This window comes from Schistocerca piceifrons, chromosome 5, assembly GCF_021461385.2.
Source record: "Schistocerca piceifrons isolate TAMUIC-IGC-003096 chromosome 5, iqSchPice1.1, whole genome shotgun sequence".
NCBI classification, from domain to species: Eukaryota; Metazoa; Arthropoda; class Insecta; order Orthoptera; family Acrididae; genus Schistocerca; species Schistocerca piceifrons.
In genome coordinates, this window is record NC_060142.1 from 116,993,284 (window position 1) to 117,016,881 (window position 23,598).

General features: G+C 40.1%; 1 protein-coding gene across 1 annotated transcript in view; it reads right to left on the minus strand.

Annotated features, from left to right (window-relative positions):
• The window catches only part of LOC124798781 (insulin receptor-like), a 124,689-nt gene that overhangs the window by 22,664 nt on the left and 78,427 nt on the right, over window positions 1-23,598 (minus strand). Inside the window, exons 13-17 of the mRNA XM_047262311.1 lie at window positions 18,793-18,941; window positions 12,134-12,295; window positions 9,459-9,624; window positions 7,521-7,722; window positions 1,569-1,734 (exon numbers count right to left, since the gene is read on the minus strand). Of these exons, the coding sequence (XP_047118267.1) occupies window positions 1,569-1,734; window positions 7,521-7,722; window positions 9,459-9,624; window positions 12,134-12,295; window positions 18,793-18,941 (845 nt within the window). The remainder of the gene's footprint in view (window positions 1-1,568; window positions 1,735-7,520; window positions 7,723-9,458; window positions 9,625-12,133; window positions 12,296-18,792; window positions 18,942-23,598) is intronic.

Below are 23,598 nucleotides of genomic sequence, written 5' to 3' on the forward strand. Positions count from 1 at the left end.
CCCTGAACAAAAATCTGTGGCCAATAGTTGGAAGAAATTGCAGGTCACTCCCATCAACAAAAAGGGTACCACAAAACTACAATCCAACACTTTGATACCTATCTTTTGTAGAACCTTAGAACACATTCTGAAAATATATGTAATAAAGTATCTCAAAGAGAATGACCTCCTCCATGCCAACCAGCATGGATTCCAAAAACATCGATCATGTGAAACTCAACTCACATTTTTCTCACTTGATATCCTGAAAGCCATGGTTTAATGTAGTCAAGGAGATCCAGTATTTCTTGACTTCCAATAAGGGTCAAAGATTTGTTGGATAAATGGAAAAGTGTCACAGAGATGCTGAAAATCCTGAATTGGCAGACACTGAAAAACAGATGTGAACTATTCCTTGGAAGCTTATTTATAAAGTTTCAAGATGCAGCTTTAAGAGAGAAATCTACTGAAAAACCTACTTTATATCATTGTCATACAGATCACAAAGACAAGATTAATATAATTACAGTACACACAAAGGCATTTAAGCAATCGTTCTTCCCACATTCCATATGTGAATGGAGTATGAAGAAGCCCTAGTAAGGAGTGCAATGAGAACTATCCTCTTCCATGCAGTTCACAGCAGTTTGCAGAGAATGGATATAGGTGTGGATATTAATATGGATTGGACATTGATGGGATGGAGGAAAAAATAACACTATAAACAATTCATTTAGTGACATATTCTCATATGTTAGAAAACCAAGCAGTTTATGTTGGTGTCACAGGTAAATTGAAAATGTATATTTTTTTTAGTAACTAAATGAGTAAAAATGTTCTCTCAAACAATGGAAAGTTCATGTTGGAATATCAACAATTGTGAAAAGGGTATGTCAAGTTGCAGAAAGGCACAATGGAAAGACTGTTACACACTGAGCTTTTGGCCAAAGACTTCTTCTGAAAAGAAAGGAAAACACACACACACACAAGCAGGCACACCTTCACATACATAACCACAATCTCTGGCTGATCTAGCCAGTCTGGCTAGAGCAGCCAGAGACAGTGGTCATGCGCACATAAGATGTGTTTGCCTTTTTTTTGTGTGTGTTTTCCTTTCTTTTCCGAAGAAAGCTCAGTGTGCAAGTCTTTCCGTTGTGCCTGACTACAATTAAGTGTGACATTTTTATGGGGAGTAAGAATCTATCCTTTTCATAATTATTAAACATATTTTGTGTATGATTTTAACTACATCCTTAGTGAGCAACAAATTTTACATGATACTTGATAATGTCCTCAATAGACAGTCACTCTGAAGTACAGCTGATAACCTTCATTTCCAGTCATTTGTGACAGAAACAATTACATGACAGAATACAACAACTAAATAAATAGTTAGAAAATTTCATAACAAATGTCCACACAGAATCACAAACCACAGTCAGTTTCATTACTAATTTTCTGGTATCACGTATTACTCTTCAATGCTATGCATATAAATTTACGTTCAGCATTGCTTGCTGATATTTGAGTTATTATTGCCAATTTGAAACAACTGTTGCGATGATCATTCTGAAAAAATCTGGCTCTACCTTTAGAGTAGGTGGCTGCCGTGATGGGTCCATATTTACATCTGGTCTGTGAGAGCGCAGATACGTTTTCAGATCACCATTGGCCATGAGTTCCATGACAACTAAAACAGGTTGTCCTTTGGAGACTACACCCAACAATTGAACCACATGATGTGTGTTGAATGCCCTGCAAAAAATTTCCACTGCATTAAAAAAATTAATGGCACATGACAATTCCTTGTTAAGCATTTGATATGAAATGTAAATAAAAAACATTTTTGCTCAAAACTGACATCAGAAAAGACAGAACTAAGGTACAATAATGTTGTAGATCTCATGTGACAAGAAAAGGGGTTCTTAATAAGTTGAATAAAAAAGGGAGATTTGGGTTCAATATCTCATCAATTACGAAGTCAACAGAAGTGGAGCTCAAGCTCAGAACGGTGAAGAAGGAAACTGTTCAAAGTGTTTTCAAAACCACCATTACAGCATATGCTGTATGCAATTTTGGGGGGAAAATATAAATAATTGGACAGGATTTGAACTCTGCTTCTTTTATCAGATGAGTCATATATATAAAAAAAAGATTGATCAGAGGACTTCAAATGAATACAAACTGAGAAAATGTTTAACTTCAATGATACTTCACAGAAAACGTGGTCCGCAGACGGTGAGCTCCAGTCTGTGAGCGGCATGTATGACACCCTTTCCACTGTGACAGGGTATAAAGTGGGGAGTCGTGTGAAGACTAACACTATGTGATCAAAAGTATCCGGACACCTGGCTGAAAATGACTTACAATTTCGTGCCGCCCTCCATCGGTAATGCTGAAATTCATTATGGTGTTGGCCCGCCCTTAGTCTTGATGACAACTTCCACTCTCGTAAGTGTATGTTCAGTCAGGTGCTGGAAGCCCTTTCTTCACGGACTGCTGCACTGAGAAGAGGTATCGATGTCGGTCGATGAGGCCTGTCACGAAGTTGGCATTTCAAAACATCCCTAAGGTGTTCTACAGCATTCAGGACAGGACTATGTGCAGGCCAGTCCATTACAGGGATGTTACTGTCATGTAACCACTCCACCACAGGCTGTGCATTATGAACAGGTGCTCAATCCTGTTGAAAGATGCAATTGCCATCTCTGAATTGCTCTTCAACAGTGGGAAGCAAGAAGGCGCTTAAAACATCAATGTAGGCCTGTGTTGTGATAGTGCCACACAAAAGCAAAACAACAATGGGTGCAAGCCCCCTCCATGAGAAACACAACCACACCATAACACCACCACCTCCGAATTTTACAGCTGGCACTACACACCCTGGCAGATTACGTTAACTGGGCATTCACCATACCCACACCCTTCCATCGGATCGCCACATTGTGTACCATGATTCATCACTCCACACAACTTTTTACACTGTTCAATCATCCAATGTTTATGCTCCTTACACCGAGTGAGGTGTTGTTTGGCACTTACCAGTAGGATGCGTGGCTTATAAGCAGCCGTTCGACCATGAAATCCAAGTTTTCTCGTCTCCCACCTAACTGTCATAGTACTTGCAGTGGATCCTGATGCAGTTTGGAATACCTGTGTGATGGTCTGTACAGATGTCTGCCTATTACACATTATGACCCTCTTCAACTGTCAGCGGTCTCTGTCAGTCAACAGACAAAGTCGGCCTGTACACTTTTGTGCTGCACATGTCCCTTCACCTTTCAACTTCAACTTCACTATCACATCAGAAACAGTGGATCCAGGGATGTTTAGAAGTGTGGAAATCTCGAGTACAGATGTACGACACAAGTGGCACCCAACCACCTGCCCACTTTCAAAGTCCGTGAGTTCTGTGGAGCGCCCCACTCTGCTCTCTCATGATGTCTAATGACTACTGAGGTCACTGATATGGAGTAGCTGGCAGTAGGTGGTAGCACAATGCATCAATATGAAAAACGTATGTTTTTGGGTTTGTCCGTATACTTTTGAACACATAGTGTATGTAAATGAGAAAGTCAGTCTTGAGGGAAATGCCTCAAGAAATCTAAAATGGCATTATATTCCCTGTCACACTGCAGATCAATTACTTTACAGATCAGTGACTTGGGTACTGGAGCTTTTTCCCATTCATTGCCCCACAAATCCCGATTTATTTCCCAACATGACTGGTGCTTTGGCTGCAAACACAAAATCTAATAAATTCCATGACAAACCTATATTTTCAACACTTTCTTCAACACTGCTAAGAATGTCACATGCCAACTGCGTGCCTGAGCATTCTGCACTTTCACAGAATGCTGTGGAGTATGCAGCAAACTATTTACAAAGGTTTTGCACACTGGCTCTGAACATCGTCTGCCACAGCCCATGTGGGACACACGACTATTGCATCTGATAAATTCACATGTGAAACTCTTCTGCCTGAAAAGTACATGAAAGTTCAGCTGCAACTGCCAAGTGTTCATTTATTAAATCACCCTACGTGAAAGGGCACAAGGGTATTGGCAAAAGTTGTGCAGTTTTATAGCTCATGTGAGCAGCACCATCACTTGATTTTTCTTTTTCCTCTTCTTTCTCCTCAGAGGACTTCCTTTCAAGTTTTATAACCTCTTCAAGTTTTCCATTTCGATATTCTTTGATGCATTTGTAAATTGAACTTCATGGAAGTAGTTAATGTCTTGTGATACACTAAACATTTTGTGAACTCATTTCTCATTTGTAGATTTCAGTTCCTCTTTAGGCAAAAACATCTGAATCTGATCTTTGAATTCTTCTATCGAGGAAGGCAACTAGTTTTAACTTTTGGTATTCTTTTATTGCAGACATCCTGAGGTCTTCTCATTGCCATATCTGTGGTTTCCATATAGGTGTTAACCTGTGGTTACGCTGATACAACTGATACTCTTTTAAATGTTTAGATCTGACAGAATATAGTCTACATCAGTACTGCCTATAGTGCACATAAAAATACATGATGGTATCCTAGTTTTCATAATAACAGCTCCTTCCTTGAGGAGAAGAGGATAGGTTGGGCGAAAGTTAAAGAGGATGAGGTCCTCAAAACAAGTGAATCCCTTTCATCCTGTGATTTGAGTGGCCTGCCCTTCCTTTTTATGCTTCCCCAGCCTATACCGCTCTCTTCTGCAAGACCATTATTATTCTGAAAGCTAAGATAGTGTGGTGTAATTTTATGCCTGTCTATCGGCAGTACTGATATTTCACCCCTTGAAGGCCAGTAATAGCCAGCAATTATGATTTATAATTTTGTAGTTTTCTCATGCGAATGTTCATTTTTACAGAATACAGTCAATGACTAAAGTGGGTGGTTTTGCATCCCATTTCTTGAACTAAATGTTACCTACAACTAGCTTGTTTCTCATATCAAAATATAAGGGGAGGGATCACCCAACAAATTTCTTTAACGGCATCTATGCGGAGCCAGTGTAAGCTCATATTCCATTGTTTGCAATCCAACATAGTCCATATTTTCTTCTGAGCCATTCAGAAAGTCTGCTTTTTCTTCTTTGGTGCATCCTGCTCACAAGTTACCTGGCTCATACAATATTTGTTCCCATTCCAATTCAATGGCAGCTTAATTATTTTGTTACTAACAAACTAGAATCCACAGCAAGAATCTAAATCTTTGTGGAGAACACACATCTAAATCTTTGTGGAGAACACAGCTCCATGTATTGACTCTTAAGGGTTTCCACGCAAGTAAAACATATATTTAAGGCATATGATGTGTCATCAAAAAGTAATAGGAATTTTTGTTTTTCTTAAAGAATTTTTATGTATTCATCGACATCAACTTTGTCTCCTACAAAGAAACCCCCCTGAGATATATGCACGTGTGCCAGCACTTTTTCTGGAACTCATTTTTCATTATAGTGCTCAGCTCCTCAGCAATTCTGTTTTTATCTCATCAATGGGGGGAAAACAACAGCCTTTCACGGTTCTATTCAGCCTCGGGAGTAAAAAGAAGTTGCAGGGGGACATGACCAGTGAATATGGTGGCTGACACAGCATAACAGTTTTGCTTTTTGCCAAGAAATCACACACAAGCAATAAGGCATGAGCGGTAGCATTATTGTAATGCAATTTCAACGAGTGGTTTTACCACAATTCTGGTCATTTTCCAGACTGCTTCACACAAATGACAAGTAACTTGCAGGTAGTATTCCTTATTGATTGTACGACCATAAGGTATGGACTCATGATGCACTACCCCAATGTAATTGAAGTAAACAGTGGAAAAACCTTCACCTGTGATCAAACTTGTCGAATTTTGTTTGGCCTTGGCTCTCCAGGCAGTTTTCATACCCACGTTTCATCACCTGTTGTAACCTTCTTTAGACGTTCTGGATCACTGTCGACTTTGATTATCAGCAACCTCTCTGATAGTGATTCAGCAATTTCCCATAATCATTTCTTTACTTCTTCCACATCGTCATCAGTAATTGATGTAGGGTATCCTGGGTGGACGTCATATTCAGCGTCTTCTCAACCTTCTTTCAAACACTTACATCACTTGTAAATTCTTGCCCCAGTCATAGTAGATTCGCCAAAGGCCACAGTCAACATTTTGAATGCAATGCTGTACTTTATTCCTTTTTCAAGCAAAATTTGATGCAAATTCTCTGATCCACCTTTCTCAAAAAATTCTTTGATGTGTCTTTCTCAAAAATAAAAATTCATTGAGCACTCGAAAACACTTATAACATTTTCGAGTGTCAGCAGTATACCAAATATTTGAAACAGCTGAAAATGCAAACATACATGAGGAACATGTGTAGCAACGAGATATAAAAATTTGAAAATTGGATGTATAAAGCCCGTGAATTAAAAAAATTACTGTTACTTTTTTATCACACCTCGTACATTCCTGATTACAGTTTTCTTACACTATGTCCCATTAACTTCTGTGGTAAAAAACTCTCTCTTTCCGCTAAGTCAGTTCTTCAATTTTATTTCTTAATCTGAGGATGTTTAAGCCACAATACTGCAGATGGGTCTGTTTTTGGTTCTAGGATCAGTTGTAGCTTCAACCAGTAAGCCATTGTTTCCACCTGATTGAAACTGCCATCAATGAGATTTTCATTTCAAGACTCATTTCTGCCTTGAAAGCAAGCCAGAACTACCATGGCTGTATCAGAGACCTGTCATTTTTCAGGCAGTCTCTCACTTCCTGACATTATATGTCAGGATTTAGAGAAGCTATAAAATACAATTTTAAGTATTTACTAGGTTATAAAATAAGTGACTGGTTGGTTTCATTATATTAATACCTACTATTACACATTAAATAAATTCTAATTATATATATTTATGATTTCCTGCCTAACAGTTTGGTATCAATTTTTAAACTACAGAATTGACTAGAGTAAGGTGGCACCTCTAATGTTTGGATGTTATTAGACACTGGAAGTAAATAAGTGTATAAGTATTTTTTTACATATTGTCAATGAGTTCTAAGTCTAAATAAACCTGTACTTGTGGGCATAGCTGTCAGTGTGCTGATGCTGAGAATCAAACACATATCTTTGATGTTTCATTGATTTTTATTACTTCTTGACAACTTCAGCTGTGTGCGATATTTTGCAATAATCTCTTAGCAGCACATCTTTTTTATTTAATTTTATAGCAAACTAAACACACAATGTTCTCCTTTCACTTGTAGTCATTATGAGAGAAAGAGGACTGTGGATAGTAGAAGCAGCAGAGAATCATAATTAGCAACAAACTCTTATTTTACACTCTTCATCTAGTGTACATGTCAATCATGCTTATAATATAATTTCTAAGTTACTCAATTTTACAATGAAAAGAACAGTTCCCCACATCTGCGGTGAGAAAAAAAGACTTTTCTGTTTTGTTTCTGCTGTTTTCTATTGTGGTTTGACTTTTTTAAAATTAAGTTATTTTATAAACCATTATTTTATAAATTTGTATTCACATTTCAAAGTTTCAGCACAACTTACTTCATGACAGATGCTTCATTTAGGAACTCTGACCGTTCACGGTCAGTGGCATGCTCATTCACAGTTTTGACAGCACAACGCCTCTCATTTTCAGTCTTGTGGCAGTAGATGCCTTCCCACACCATACCAAATGAACCCTGGCCCAATTCTCGGACTAATTTTATCTTTTCACGTGGCACTTCCCACTCATCTGGCACATATGCTGAAATTTGAGACAAACAAGAACATGGTTCCTTTAATTGATTTAAAGTCTTACAGAAATATGACACATAAAGCTGAAAGCACAAGTGAACTTTATAAACTTAATGAAATTATGGAATCAGACATTCAAAAGAAAAGAAGCAAACAATCCTACTTGATGTCAGTGTTAACAGTCATTAAAGAAAAAAATGTAAAAAATGCATAGCAGACAAGGAAAAAGAAATCCTGGACTTTTCCCAGATTTCCTTGTAAAGAAAAATTACACTTTTCTCTGGATGAAAATACACCATACTTGGGGTGAAAGTCTATTTTTTCCACCTTGAGTGACAATATACTTTCTGTTGAAGCTGAACAACTTAATCCTTTGAATAGCAAAGACTTAAAAATGCAATGCGTTTTGGAAAAATATCTTTGGCGCACAGCACCATGTATAGTACATATTTTTCTATTACAAAAGTATAAATATGAATTTCACCAAATACTACATGGTAGCTTACACAGCACTGAAATCGAGATTGCACTGCATGATGTGCTTTTGTGAGCCAATCTTACACGTGATCTTACTAGCCAATGACAGCAGATATTCAGAGCACGGGACACATGATGTAGTCAGCCAATAGTAATATCACTGTTAAGTAGCGCAAACATACAACTAGGAAAATTTAATGGTTTAAATTAATATACATGCAGTGTAGCTAAAAGGAAGGTAAGCTTTCACATATAATCTTGGTTGTCAAAAAGTTTGTGTGGTGTGGTTAAGCAGTAACATAGTATAATTTACTTTGCATAAAAGGAAATTTGTAAGTAATGCTTTCTAAACCACAATTTGCAATATTTTCTTGGTGCCTATTAGAAATGTGAAAAGTTGTGACATCACACCCAATTAAAGTAGTTTGCTGTTACTAAGTACTGTATAGTCTTCATCCTAAAGTCTTTGAAACATTTTGCTATCAGTAATTGCTTGTTTGTGCACTGTGTTTTGTTGTTGTAAATGGCACATTTTATTTGCAAATAAAGTTTCATTTTGGTGTTATTCTCTTTTTTATGTTCTATTGTTGCACATTTTTCTGAAGTAGCGGGCTGAAGTAAAATTCTTTGTTAGAGTATCAATTCATACCAGTCCAAACACAAAAATTTAACTGAAAACCAAAACAATGAAAAACTCCCAGAATTCTAAAAAATACCTGGGTCTTACCCAGATGAAAGAGTTCCTACATTTATCCCAGATCTCTCATTTGTCCCATGGTGTATACACCCTGCATTACAGGCATGCATAAGAAATTCATTCTGATAACATACATTTTAGCCAACTTACTGTTTTATGTGCACGTGCACATTATGCCCCCCCCCCCCCCCCCCCAGGCCTTTCATACAAAATATTATTAGTCTATCATCTCACACAATAGTAGTTGTTTCATTTGAGTATCTTGTAATGGACCTGTTGGTTAGTACGTGAACGAAAATTAAACGTTTCTGGATTTCAGAGAGTAATGTGCTGGAGGCCGGTAAATAATGGCTGTTGCATCATTAAACACTGGTTTTAAAAATCCTTATATACATCAAACGCAATACACATTCTTTGATAGTAAAATCACATTAAGTGCTTTTGGAGGTGCTGGTGTTGCTGTTAATGGTGAATGTATCATGTGCTACGTATATGGTTAAATATTCTGTAGCCATTTGGTATATACAGCAATGCAAATTATCTCTACACAGAATATAGCATTAATGACTCACTTGTTTGTACATATTCGGGATTCACAGAAGCAATCAACATGCTCGGAACCTGAGACAGGTACCTGCGTCGCATGTAAATACCGACAGCACACACGACTGCAAGCAGCAGGAGTGCGCTGACTAGGCCGCCCACGAGCACCTTGACACTCGAAGACGACGGCAAGTCCTGTGACACAAACATTTTACTGTATTCCAAATACTGGTTTCAAAACCTTCTATATATTGTTTTTATTGATGGCACAGATTCTATGAATGGAACTGTCAGCTGTAGAAAGGGATTTATTATTTATAAGTAATTTCTCAAAGGAATAAATGTAATGAAATGCAGTACTTAATATATTTAGTTTTTTTAACACGTTTTAACAGAATTTTCTTAATTCAATTCACAAATAATTCATATTATGTCATTTGCAACTTGGAAACCCTATCTTAGCTTCTACAGTTATCCACAAATAAGTACGATATGACACGAAAGCAAAGTAAGCCAGCTTTTTTTACGTCAATTATGTCCAACAACCATTTTCAGCAGACACAACCTTAAAGTAGCACTGTTTGTGTGGGTGGATGGATTTGCATCGTCATCAGGATGTGTACATGGACAAGAAAAAAAAAATCCCTGGCTGTCCCAGTTAAAAATACACTTCTTCCTGGGTGAAAATACTCATTTTCCTGGGTGAAAATACTCTTTCTTCATGTTAAGTGACAGTATACTTCCCCTTGTAACTGTAAAACTTATCACTCCTTTGAATGGTAAACGTTTTATTCAGTGGCATTGACCTGCAAGGCACATTAGGAAATTAAATCCAGGAGAAAAATAATGTGTTTCGGAATGATCTTTGATGTGCAGCAAAATGTACACTACATACTCTCGTATTAAGTATAAATATGAATTCCATCAAAGACAGCATATTAGTTTCCAAAGCACTGAAATCGAGATTGCGATGTACTTTTCTCAGCCAATCATAGCTCACAGCACATTATCTTGCCAGCAAATGACAGCAGATATTCAGAGCAAAGGACACACTGCAGTCAATCAATAGCAACATCACTGTTAAGTAGCACAAACACACACACACACAGGAAAAGGTCATGTTTAAATTAAGTATAGTATAGTTACAAGCAAAGATAAGTTTTCACATATAATTTTTTTTTCAAAGGTTACCCTTTAAGATATCACAAACACAAATGTGCCAGTAAAATATTAAAGGAAGATGTGAATGTCTGGTTTTCCATGACTGAAATTTTTCTAAGTGGTTGGTCCTCAAAGTGTTAAGTTTTGAATAAGAGTCAAACGCTCTGTGATTTAAGAAATTCATTGCACATTCTCATGTGTAACATAATTAATCTTGTGTAAGAGGAAATTTACTTTGAAAGTAACACTTCTCAAACCACCATTTGCAATATTTTCCCGCGACCTCTTAGACATAGGTTCATTTGAGCAGTTGCCGGAGAGCACCAGCAGACAGATGTTACTATGCATGTGTAGCTACGATGATGTAGGAAGCCTGCGTGAGGTGTCTGCTCTGCTCTTACACCTTTTGCCGCATTTCTGTTTGGAATTTCATGTGTAGTGGGGCATCACATGATCATGAACAGCAGTGCGGCATGTTATTTGGAGGAGATGTATGAAGTTATTGTACTCAGGGCAATTGTTTTATCATTTCCTATCTACATAACAAATGCGAAATCAGAAGGCAGTCCTTGGCACAATATTCATTTCAAAACTATACAACTCAAAATACCCTAATGTTTCGCTCTGTGATGACTTTAACAGAGATTCTTATATAAAGCCTTGTAAGAATTTAAATGATAAAACTTGGTGTGCCGCCATTCTATAATTTACTGAAGAATGACATTCTGTAAATTTAAGATGTAAAGAATACAAATTAATAAATAATGTCAAGCCCGGAGGAGCAACCAAACAAGTGTCAAAACATGTCTTATGATTGGGAAACATTGTGTTTCATGGAAGGCAGGTATGTACAATTCTGCTACCGTTTTTCAGTGTGGTTTTCGGGATGCCATTTTTCTTGGAGTACCATTACTGTATTATCTCATGTTTAGAATTATATATTAATACCTTCAGCTGCTAATGGGTGTTGATATATATCAACGGGGACAGGTGAAAATGTGTGCCTGACCGGGACTCGAACCCGGGATCTCCTGCTTACATGGCAGACGCTCTATCCATCTGAGCCACCGAGGGCACAGAGTACAGTGCGCCTGCAGAGACTTGTCTCTTGCACGCTCCCCGTGAGACCCACATTCCCAACATGTCCACTCCACTACATTCGTAGTGCGCCTAATAGATGTTTGCCCATCACACTCATTTCTCATGTTGGGAATGTGGGTCTCACGGAGAGCGTGCAAGGGATAAGTCCCTGCAGGCGCACTATCCTCGGTGCCCTCAGTGGCTCAGATGGATAGAGCGTCTGCCATGTAAGAAGGAGATCCTCGGTTCGAGTCCCGGTCGGGGCACACATTTTCAACATCTCCCCAATGATGTATATCAATGCCTGTTTGCAGCTAGGGTGTCGATTCAATTATCATTTCATTCTAGAGAAGCTGCACGGTCATCAATGGTATCCATTCTTTCGGGAACAGATACAACCTTCATATATTGCTTGGGAAAGAACTAAACAAAGGTTCTCTACACTATATATGTACATACATACCTGTATATAGAAGTATCTGGTTTCTGTGTAGTTTCCATTGCCAGCCAGAGATGTAGCTCTCACTCTAAGGCTGTAGTTCCCAGGTGACAGATTCACAAGCATGTATGAGCGGTTGTTCCTAATAAACTCACTCCTAGGTGTACATTCAACAATCGTCTTGGGCTGCAAGAAACATAAAACTTCATCATTACAGTTACTGTTTTCTATATCATCATCTTATTGGTAGTTCACGAGATTAAGGAGCAAATCATTAACAGTAGCTACAGTTATACTTCATGGAACTGAGAAAGGGTGCAAAATGATACCTAAGTATTACTGAAACAAGATTACAAAATTACTGAAACCCCAATGGTTAAAATAAAATGAAAATTAAAATAATGTGGCAGAAATTTTAACTAACAGTTAATATCTTCTTGTTTCTCTCTTTCTCTATACATCTCTTTCCTCTCTCTCTCTCTCTCTCTCTCTCTCTCTATCTATCTATCTCTATCTCTCCATCCATCTATCGTCATTTATTTCATCCCACGCTCCCGCATCGCTGAGTTACCTAATGTGCAACTGTTTGGGGACACATGACTCTAAGGAAGCTGGATCAAATCATGTTGGGGGAATAAATGTTCACCAAATGTATTAGGCTGACAAGGGGAGAGAAGTGGTAACGAACAATTGTTGATTACAAGAATTTGCAGAAACATCCTGGATTAAATTTTAAACCTCTCTGAAACATCACAAAGAGAGAGAGCACATGCCATTTGAAGAAACATCTGAGAAGAGGTCCATCAAATATTTAGAACATAAAAAATACATTATGAACAATTTTAAAACTAAAATAATGAAACAGTGAGTGTAATATGGAAAACACTGATTATTTGAAGTATTGTATCTTGCTGATTTTGAAATCAGTTTCCAGAAAATAACAGCAACATAACTGATGACAAACTGATACCATTAGCCATCAAATCCAATGATTACTTTGTAACTGTTGGAGAAAAAATGATACCAAATTATAATTAATCAAATGCAGAGCTATTACATTTACTGCAGCAGACATTTTGCCACCACTTAAATAATTCAATTTAAAATTGCAACTCCTAAAGAGTTTACAAAAAATCATTAAACTGGTAAAGCCTAGTAACTCTTATGACTACGACTGCATTTTTACTAGAACACTGAAATCTTGTGCTTAGTTATTGGTATGCATGTGTACCTAATATGTTCCAAAATGCTGAGCATTAAAATGTGATATTCTGGCGCTCATACCTCAGGTTCTATTGTTGATAAAAAGGTAGGGTCAAATGTTTTGGACAGCCCTTGGGCTAGGGACCATTCGTATACTCAACAGAAGGATTGTTTTAGTGTCACAATCCTGCAGTACAGGGTCAAATTTTACACACATCCTCCTGCTTAGGCAAATGGAGCAAACTGGTTGGTTCTTTTTGCACTGTGTGTGGTCTATGGTGGGCTTGATGGGACTTACAGACACACCATTAGTTCGTGAGTGGTTCTTTGTAAAATCCAGGAAAAAAACCTATATTTTCACTGTCACTAGCAGAGCAAAACTCAGCCAAGGATTTCAAGACATCTCAGCAAGTGACTGAAACTTTTTGCACTATATTTCTGATCTCAAACAACCCTGGCAATTTTCTTGATACCCGTATCTGTTTCCAAGATACAGAGGTTTGGAGTTACCCAACTTCTACATGTAAAGTCCAGTATAGGTGAAATCTAAATAATAAATAACTGCAGAAAAATGTTCAAATTTAATGATGTATTCTCTAGACATTTATCTAGAAGAGCTATCTCCCCATTTTCAGAAACCTTTATCTGTTATTGAAACCCATCCTTGGATTCCCAGACAGCTATGCATAGCAAATGGCTGTAATTTTTCTGGTGTATTCCTAAAATCGTGATATCGAACAACCTTGAAAATTTTCCTTCATATCTTTATCCTCTTCCAAGATACAGAGGTTTAAAGTTACCCTATGTGTACTAGTAAAATATGAGTGAAAAATCTGGTGTGATGTGAAAATGTAGTTTATAAGGTGATGTAGCATGTACAAACATGTTGCACAGTGTCTCTGTTATCATCTGGGAACCACTGTAGTACTGAAGCACATGCAAAATTTTTTACACGTCAAATCCAATCTGAGGTGCAAAATTAGTTCTGCATTACTTAAGTTTCACGTAAGTAAAGTGTCTAAATTTTACTGGCCAATACATTTCTTTCCATACGAGTTACAAGCCCTCCTGCAGCAGGGAAAAGAAGGAAGCCAGTGGAAAAATGCTCCAATCAGAGCACAAGAAATGCGAATATGTTCCTGTTTATTTAAAAGATTCTGACTGAAACATGAGGCACCAGCTGCCTCATTCTACCCCCTCAACACCTTTGAAAATTTTCCCAAAAGTTTTTGCATGCAAACTTATTCTTGCTATTTTATGCTGAGAGAGAAGAAGACAGCGGCAGTGGCAGTGGCAAAGAGACGGAAAAGTAATAAATACTGGAAGATAGCAGACAGTGGCTGTGTTTATGAGTGAAAGAGACAATGGCAGTGTGAGAGAAAGAGAGAAACACAGTGGCAATGGAACATAGCTGATGATGACAGAACTGTACTAGAAAAAGGGTGAAGGAGACAGTGCCAGGGAGGGACGCATAGAGAAAAGGAGAATGTGGGAGTAAGGGAGAGCCAGTGATAATAAGGGACCAAGTATCTGACAATCACAATGAGGAAGAGAGAGATAGTGACAGTGAGAAAGGAAGGAATGAGATATTAGCAGTATGAGAGAGGAAGCAGGAGGCAGTGGAAGTGAGAGGAGACTGTAGTAGTAGGATAGAATGAAGGGGCTGTGGCTGTGACACGGAAAACAATGACAGAGAGACAAGAAGAGATAATGACAAGTTGGGCAACATGAGCGAGTGAAGAAAGTGCAACAGAGTGGATGAGTATGAGCAACTTACAGCAATGACTTGTGGTTGTGAGTGAGTTACAGTTACGGGAGCTTGTGGGAGTCTGTGGTCAGCTGCATGTTAAAAAAAGTGGGAATATGTTCACAGGCTAAAATTTTTGGGGAAATTTTTAAAAGTGCTGAGGAAGGTAGAATGATGCAGCTGGTACCACACTTTTCAGTCAGAGTCTTTTAAATAATCAGAAACATAGCCACATTTTTGAAGGAAGAATGAAGCAGCTGGTACCACACTTCTCAGTCAGAGTCCTTTAAATAATCAGAAACATTGTCACATTTTTTCGGCTTCGACAGGAGCATTTTCTGCAGGCCGTTAAATGATTTAAGACATATTTCTTAATAAAGTTAAATTTGTAGTAATACCACCATTTATAAAAACAACACCTATAATCTCATATGTATTTATATACAGCATATATATATATGCTTACGTATGCGTTCAACACATATGTTGCAGACATCTCTTCTTCTTCATCCTCTCAACTCTGTGTGTCCCTTGCCTCCTCCCTACTATGTCTCTTCATCTCCTCCTCCTCTCCTTGTCAATCTCCTCCAGCTTTCTGTCCAACTACATCTTCTTCTCCCCTCCCTCTGTCAACGTTCTCCTCCCCTCCCTCTGTCCATATCCTTCCACCCCTCTTCCTTTTCCACCTGTCCACTATCCCTCTCCCCCTTCCACCTACTGCCTTCTGTATCTCCCCCTCTCAATGAGTATCTCCTTCTCCCCACACTTGTTGTCCATCTCATTCTCCTCCACCCCCCCCCCTCTCTCTCTCTCTCTGCCCATCCCTGCCACTCCATCTGTCCATCACCTCCTCCTACTTTTCTCTGTTCGTCTCATCCTCCCCATCTCTCATTACCCATTTCCTCCCCCCCCCCCCATCTCTCTGCTCTGCCTTGCCCATCTACATGTGTATTCCGCAAAAAGGAGGTTGATGAAGCAGGCCGATACTACCCCCAACATAGCACACTTGTTGGGCATGGCAGCCTACATTGGGGGCCGGAAAAAAATATCATTTCTCGTCCCTGATATGTTGGTTGCACTGCAAAGCAGGGTGGTAAGGTAAGGCAGGCTGATACTACTTCCACATAAGCTACCTGTCATGCAGGGCAGCCTATACACCTACCAAAAAAACGAAATAACATTGCGGTGGGCAGAGCTTGTGTGTTACACATTTCTGCCGCCAGTCATGTATAATGCAACTCGTTGCCAGTTCAGTGCTACCTGTGTTGCTGACCTGGCTTGTTCTGTTCATCTGCTGTGATTGTTTTTACTAGAGCTGTTTTGTTCATGTTTCGTTTTTTACTATGGCAAGCTTCAGTGAACAATGTGCAGCTGCGAAATTTTGTTTTCTACTCAGTAAAAATGTTGCTGAAACTGCTTTAATGTTGAAAACAGCTTATCAATATGATGCTACGTGAAAAGCTCATGTGTACAAGTGGCTTGCTCCATTTAAAAATGGCGACATGTCGATTGATGACAAACCTCGTTCTGGACATCCATCAACTGCCCGAACCGATAAAAATATTGAAAAAATTCTACAGCTTGTGCTCAAAGACCGTAGACAGACAACTGATCAACTGTCAGAGACTAGCTGGTTATCTTGGAGCTCAGTTCAACAAATTTTAATGGAGGGTTATGGTGTTTCAAAGAGAATATATTTATTTCAAACACATATATTTATTACACTGTAAGACATAAAACTATGAAATTTTGGACACATATTTAAGAATTTCTCAAGTTTAGATTATTTCGACGACATGAATAATATCATATCGGTACTCTAATTCCTGCATTACACAAGCAAACATGTCCATTGTCACCGATGCTGTGTCAGTACTGATCTAGGTTCTTCGGTAGTGTTGGTGTGTACACACTTTATCTGTAATGAAACCCCACAGGAAGAAGTCACAGGGCATCGAAACTGGTGACCATGGAGACCAGTAGAGAAGTGCTAGGTTGCTGGCTGTCTGACAACCAATCCAATGGCCCAGAAGAGTTTCATTCAGATATTCGTGATCTTGGCTATTCCAGTAAGGGGGTAGCCTGCCTCATTGAAAAATGAAGTTGCTCTAGTTTAGCCTTAGAAACAAACGGTTTTGTAACACAGCAAAGTACTGCTGACTGTTAACAGTGTTTCAATCAAAGAATAATGGGCCGTAAACAGGTGAGTCAGATATCACACAAAACACACTGATTTCGGGTGAATCTTGTGCATGTTCATCGTGTACATATTTTTCTGTAGGTCCCAAATTTGGACATTGTATTTGTTTATTTTCCCATAAAGGTAGTAAGCTATTCCATCACTGAACACAATGCATTGCATAAAAGCATTATCACTGTCAATAGCATTCTGAAACTTTTGAAAAATGACACACTTTTGTGTTTGTCATAATGTTGTAGAGCCTGTAATAACTGTAATTTGTATTGCTTCATAACCAACCAACATCTCAAACATGCCAAGTGTTGTTGTAGGGAGTTATAACTCCCGACCAGCTGGATGTGTTGCTTTTTTAGGACTACATTGGAAAGCAGTTAGAATGCATGCAACATTTTCTCTGGAAACACAAGAGTGGCCAGAGCTCCTTCCTTTACATACACATCCTGTGTCTACAAATTATTGATACCATCTGTGAATGGTCCATCCTTTTGGAAGATCAGTCTTTGCATTGATATCATGGAATCACACTTCACAAACTCGAGAAAACAAAGTGATTTCTGCTGTAGAGCAGCCATTTTGCAATCTCTGATGGTAAACAAGTAAGCAGAAGACACCCAACATCTAGCGACAATGAGCATAAATGTATTCACTCCTCCAATAAATTAGCTGTGGTACAGTTTTGACAACATAATACTTTGTAATAGGTATATTCCTCTTCAAACTCCCTGTGTAACAGAAGAAAATTAACTCCTTCCAGTCCTTCATAAGAAAAATGAGAGACAGAGAGAGAGAGAGAGAGAGAGAGAGAGAGAGATATTAGTCACACTAGGATGCTGACCCTCTTCCCTAACAGAATTTCATAACTACTTCACTGTTTAGTTTTTGTAAAAGTTTTTTCTACAGGAAGAGACATACATGAATGACTCGCTATTAAGGTTCTAGTACATGTAAACAAGAGAAGGCCTTTGATTGTTCAACAGTAAAATTGTACATGGGAAACTAAATGTCATGAAATTAGTGGCTGGTTGTTTTCCAAACGTATTGGCAAGAGATGTCAGATTTCATGTGAAACATGCCATTTCTTGTGTTTGAAAAGTTTTGTTACTTAATTACACTAAACTTAAAACATACACTTTAACAAATTGCGAAACAGAAATGCTGACAAACACTTATCTTCAAGAGGTGAAATATACAGTTCTGCCAATAAACATGTGAAAGTAAAAGTGTTGATGCTATCCTAGCTTTCATAAATGTTAGTCCCTACTTCATGGAGGAGAGAAGGTTATGTTGGCAAAGGTTAAAGTGGAAAGGCAGGTCACTTGACCCCAGGATGAGAGGACCCTACGTACAGTTTGCAGAAGCAGAAAAACACTGCAGAAATAGTGGAAATACAGTAACAGTTTAGCATCATTTCAGATACATTCCTCACTCATCAGTCACACATACAAATACTTTTTTAAAAAATACTGTTCTCATGCAGGAAAATGTTTGGATAGTTACATAATACACACTCATGGAGCCAAAGCGTGTACTTACCGGGACTCTGTCAACACGTCCATACTCAATCTGGTATGTCACAATTATTCCATTAGGTTGTTTGGGCTCTTCCCACCTCAGTTTGACAGTGCCTACAGTTTGATTCACTTCTGCAGTAAGAGTTTGAGGGTTGATGTTATCTGCTGTCTCTGAAAAATGCAGAACAAGGCTCTAGCAACATGTAGCAAGTGAGGTGAATAAGCACACCAACAGTGTATGAAAGAACGAAACATCCAAATTAGTAACATTTAAATTTCTACAAAATTTTTAACAATCTCACAGGACATATTCAATAGAAACTAACATTTGTGACACAGTAACATCACTTCTTCTTTCACTCACTCACAGAATATATTTTTATAAAATAAAGATGGTAACTGCAAGTCCCTAACAACAGGATATAAGTGAGTACAGGTAATGGAAAAGAAGTAAATAACTCACTTTATAGTTGAGGAGTTTAGTCACCAAGAGGCACATAACAAGACTGAGGGCATTGCTAAGCTTTAAGAAGAATACTTCTTCGTAGTTAACAGGATACATACAAACATACGAACATTCACACCTGCACAACTACATTTCCCTGGTCAACTACATTTTGGTGGCATTGCAGCTCAAATGTGGTGAGGGTTCATATCAGGAGGAGGGGGCAAATGGAGAGAAAAGGAGGTGGAGAGCAGGAGGGAAGTTTGGCTCACCATAGGCCACAGGCAATGTCAGTTGCGCATCGTGCACAATGACATGGAGAAGGGGACCAGGAGGAGGAAACAGAACAGAGAAAAGAGGGAGACGGTAAAGAACAGGCACAGTGACAGGGATCGAGGCAAGTGTGGGACAGGGCTGTAGAAGATTCAGGCCAGGAGGATTTTGCAATCGAAGAATGTGTCTTAAGGAAAATATGTAATTCAGAGAAGCTAGCATTGGGGGGTAAGAAACCACGTGGCACAGATTTTAAGCAGCTATTGAAGTCCAGCAGTTACCTTTCAGTAGTGCATCCACACCAGCAATTCTCCAGCACTATTCACATCAATTAACTGCATCTCTGCCTTCATGCACAAATTATTTACATGATACAGCGGTATTAGGCTGCTCAGCAGACAAGCACCTTAGTAATTTCTGCACCCTGTTCCAAATGCCATCAGAGACAGGCCTTAAATACAACAGAGACAAGTGTGTGTTCTTTCAAACTGAAGTTGACATCTTGGACCACGTAATTAATTCTTGGGGTGTTCATCTGACACAGTTGCACTTGCATGCCATTTGTGACCTCAAACCTCCAGAGAACTTTACTGAACTGGAGTCAATGCTAGTGAAGCTGGTGTATTACATCCACCTCATTCCAAGTGCAGTTCAGATTGCGGCATCATTGCACAACCTTCGCCGCAAGAAAATACACTCCTGGAAATGGAAAAAAGAACACATTGACACCGGTGTGTCAGACCCACCATACTTGCTCCGGACACTGCGAGAGGGCTGTACAAGCAATGATCACACGCACGGCACAGCGGACACACCAGGAACCGCGGTGTTGGCCGTCGAATGGCGCTAGCTGCGCAGCATTTGTGCATCGCCGCCGTCAGTGTCAGCCAGTTTGCCGTGGCATACGGAGCTCCATCGCAGTCTTTAACACTGGTAGCATGCCGCGATAGCGTGGACGTGAACCGTATGTGCAGTTGACGGACTTTGAGCGAGGGCGTATAGTGGGCATGCGGGAGGCCGGGTGGACGTACCGCCGAATTGCTCAATACGTGGGGCGTGAGGTCTCCACAGTACATCGATGTTGTCGCCAGTGGTCGGCGGAAGGTGCACGTGCCCGTCGACCTGGGACCGGACCGCAGCGACGCACGGATGCACGCCAAGACCGTAGGATCCTACGCAGTGCCGTAGGGGACCGCACCGCCACTTCCCAGCAAATTAGGGGACACTGTTGCTCCTGGGGTATCGGCGAGGACCATTCGCAACCGTCTCCATGAAGCTGGGCTACGGTCCCCGCACACCGTTAGGCCGTCTTCCGCTCACGCCCCCAACATCGTGCAGCTCGCCTCCAGTGGTGTCGCAACAGGCGTGAATGGAGGGACGAATGGAGACGTGTCGTCTTCAGCGATGAGAGTCGCTTCTGCCTTGGTGCCAATGATGGTCGTATGCGTGTTTGGCGCCGTGCAGGTGAGCGCCACAATCAGGACTGCATACGACCGAGGCACACAGGGCCAACACCCCGGCATCATGGTGTGGGGAGCGATCTCCTTACACTGGCCGTTACACCACTGGTGATCGTCGAGGGGACACTGAATAGTGCACGGTACATCCAAACCGTCATCGAACCCATCGTTCTACCATTCCTAGACCGGCAAGGGAACTTGCTGTTCCAACAGGACAATGCACGTCCGCATGTATCCCGTGCCACCCAACGTGCTCTAGATGGTGTAAGTCAACTACCCTGGCCAGCAAGATCTCCGGATCTGTCCCCCATTGAGCATGTTTGGGACTGGATGAAGCGTCGTCTCACGCGGTCTGCACGTCCAGCACGAACGTTGGTCCAACTGAGGCGCCAGGTGGAAAATGGCATGGCAAGCCATTCCACAGGACTACATCCAGCATCTCTACGATAGTCTCCATGGGAGAATAGCAGCCTGCATTGCTGCGAAAGGTGGATATACACTGTACTAGTGCCGACATTGTGCATGCTCTGTTGCCTGTGTCTATGTGCCTGTGGTTCTGTCAGTGTGATCATGTGATGTATCTGACCCCCAGGAATGTGTCAATAAAGTTTCCCCTTCCTGGGACAATGAATTCACGGTGTTCTTATTTCAATTTCCAGGAGTGTAGCTTTTGTGTGACATTGCTTTCTGATGACTCAAAGACTCTTTCCTCAGTGATCGTTGCCTAGTTCATTTTGATTCTTCCAAACATGTGGTCTTGGCTGTGAATGCATCTTTGTATGGCATTGGCACTATACTCTCATACAGGATTGGTTCTGCTGCCAGACCAATAGTTTTTGTTTACAAATTATTTGACAAGGATCAGAGAAATTATTGGCAAACACACAAGGAGGCTCTTGCCATCATCTATGGAATGACAAAATTTCATCAGTATTTGTACAATGGAAAGTTCTACTTAGTTACTGACCATGAGCCTTTGCAGTCACTTTTCAATTCGGCCAAGCCAATCGTGAATCACACTGCGCAGAAACTGCAATACTGCTTTCATCTTATCACACTATCAATATGAGATAATGTACAGGCCCACATACAAGCATGGGCAATGCAGACATGCTTTACTGTCTTCCCTTGGAACCAGATCCAGACTTTGACAGATCAGAAGCATCTTCTTTCCACATGGATGCACATGACTCAAGACATGCTGCACCAGTTTCCAAAAGATCTCTGGAAGGTTGCCAGGCAATAGCAGTGGATCTGGATTTGCAGATTCTGTTACATTACATCCACAATGGTTGACCTCACATGTCAAATAAATTGTTTGCCCATACTTTGCACGTCAGCATTACTTGTCTGTGCTACAATGTGTCCTACTGCTATGTACTGAATCTGAACAACTACATGCGCTCATTCCAAAGGTTCTTCACAGGCATGTTCATAGTTTGACTCATCAGGGTCACTGTGGAGTGGTCCACCCCCCCCCCCCCCCCCCCCCGATCAGCTTCTCAACATTGCACATGGTTTGACAAGGACTCACAAATAAAGCAGATGATGGCACAGTGCCATGCTCATGCATGGAGGCAGCCCCTCCTTTATGACTATTTGATTGGTTGGTAGAAGCCTGAAGGGCCTCAGCAATGCTTGCATTTGGATTTTGCTGGACCCTAATGGAACACTCATTGGCTGATTGTCCTCAGCGTATATACTGGGTGCTGCCGTAAAACTGTCCCCTGATGCTCCTCTTCTGTCAGGTCTAAATAAAACTCCTCCAGGGTTCCCAAACACACGTCACTGTGCTCACTGTCATTGCAAACAATATGGGACCCCTAACCCATCTGGTGGAAATGGCACAGCAAACACAATGTTCTCGACATGCAAGGGTACCTGGTGGTTTAAGTGTGGATTTTCTGTAGACCAGTACCAGTTGTTTTGGAAATTTATGTAGCCAAACAGGTGAAACCATGTCTCGTCACTCATGATGAGCCTTAAGACACCACTGGCAACACTTCTCAACAGCCATGAACATATATACACTCTCTTCTGTAGGTCAGCTCATTCAATTCTTGCACAACACTTATCTGGTATGGTTTTATCTTCCATCTCCTTAACACACATCTGCAACTTCTCTCACTTGCAAGAACCTGTTGACTCAATTTCCTGGTTGATTCATGAGGACTTCTTGTCATTATCTTCTGCACCTGCCTCTTTAATTCAGGTGTGCAGACAGTTTGTGATCTGTTCCTGGCAGCATTTTGAACTGATACTCTACGCCACCACTTTTCAATCAACTCATGTATGATGCTTTTTTGATGGCACAGAACGTCCTGGAAATTTCTCCTGAATCAAATTCTTTGTTTCCATCAAAGATTCAGTGCAAATGAACGCTTCAACAATGGCAACCCACCTGGATAACAAATATGGCATTATCACACACTCTCACTAACCCACCTTCACACAACAAAACCTTTTTCTCAACTGGTTTTGACAAGTTTCATTGTCTGCAGCTGCAGCTGTCTTACATAACAAAAAAAGTCCTGCACAGTGTCGGTACATCAGAGGAAATGGTTAGTTCATGTGCAACTGTTTGGTAGACATTTTTCGTTTTCCACACTTTCCATTATTACTGACGTGCATGCACTAGAACATTATCACT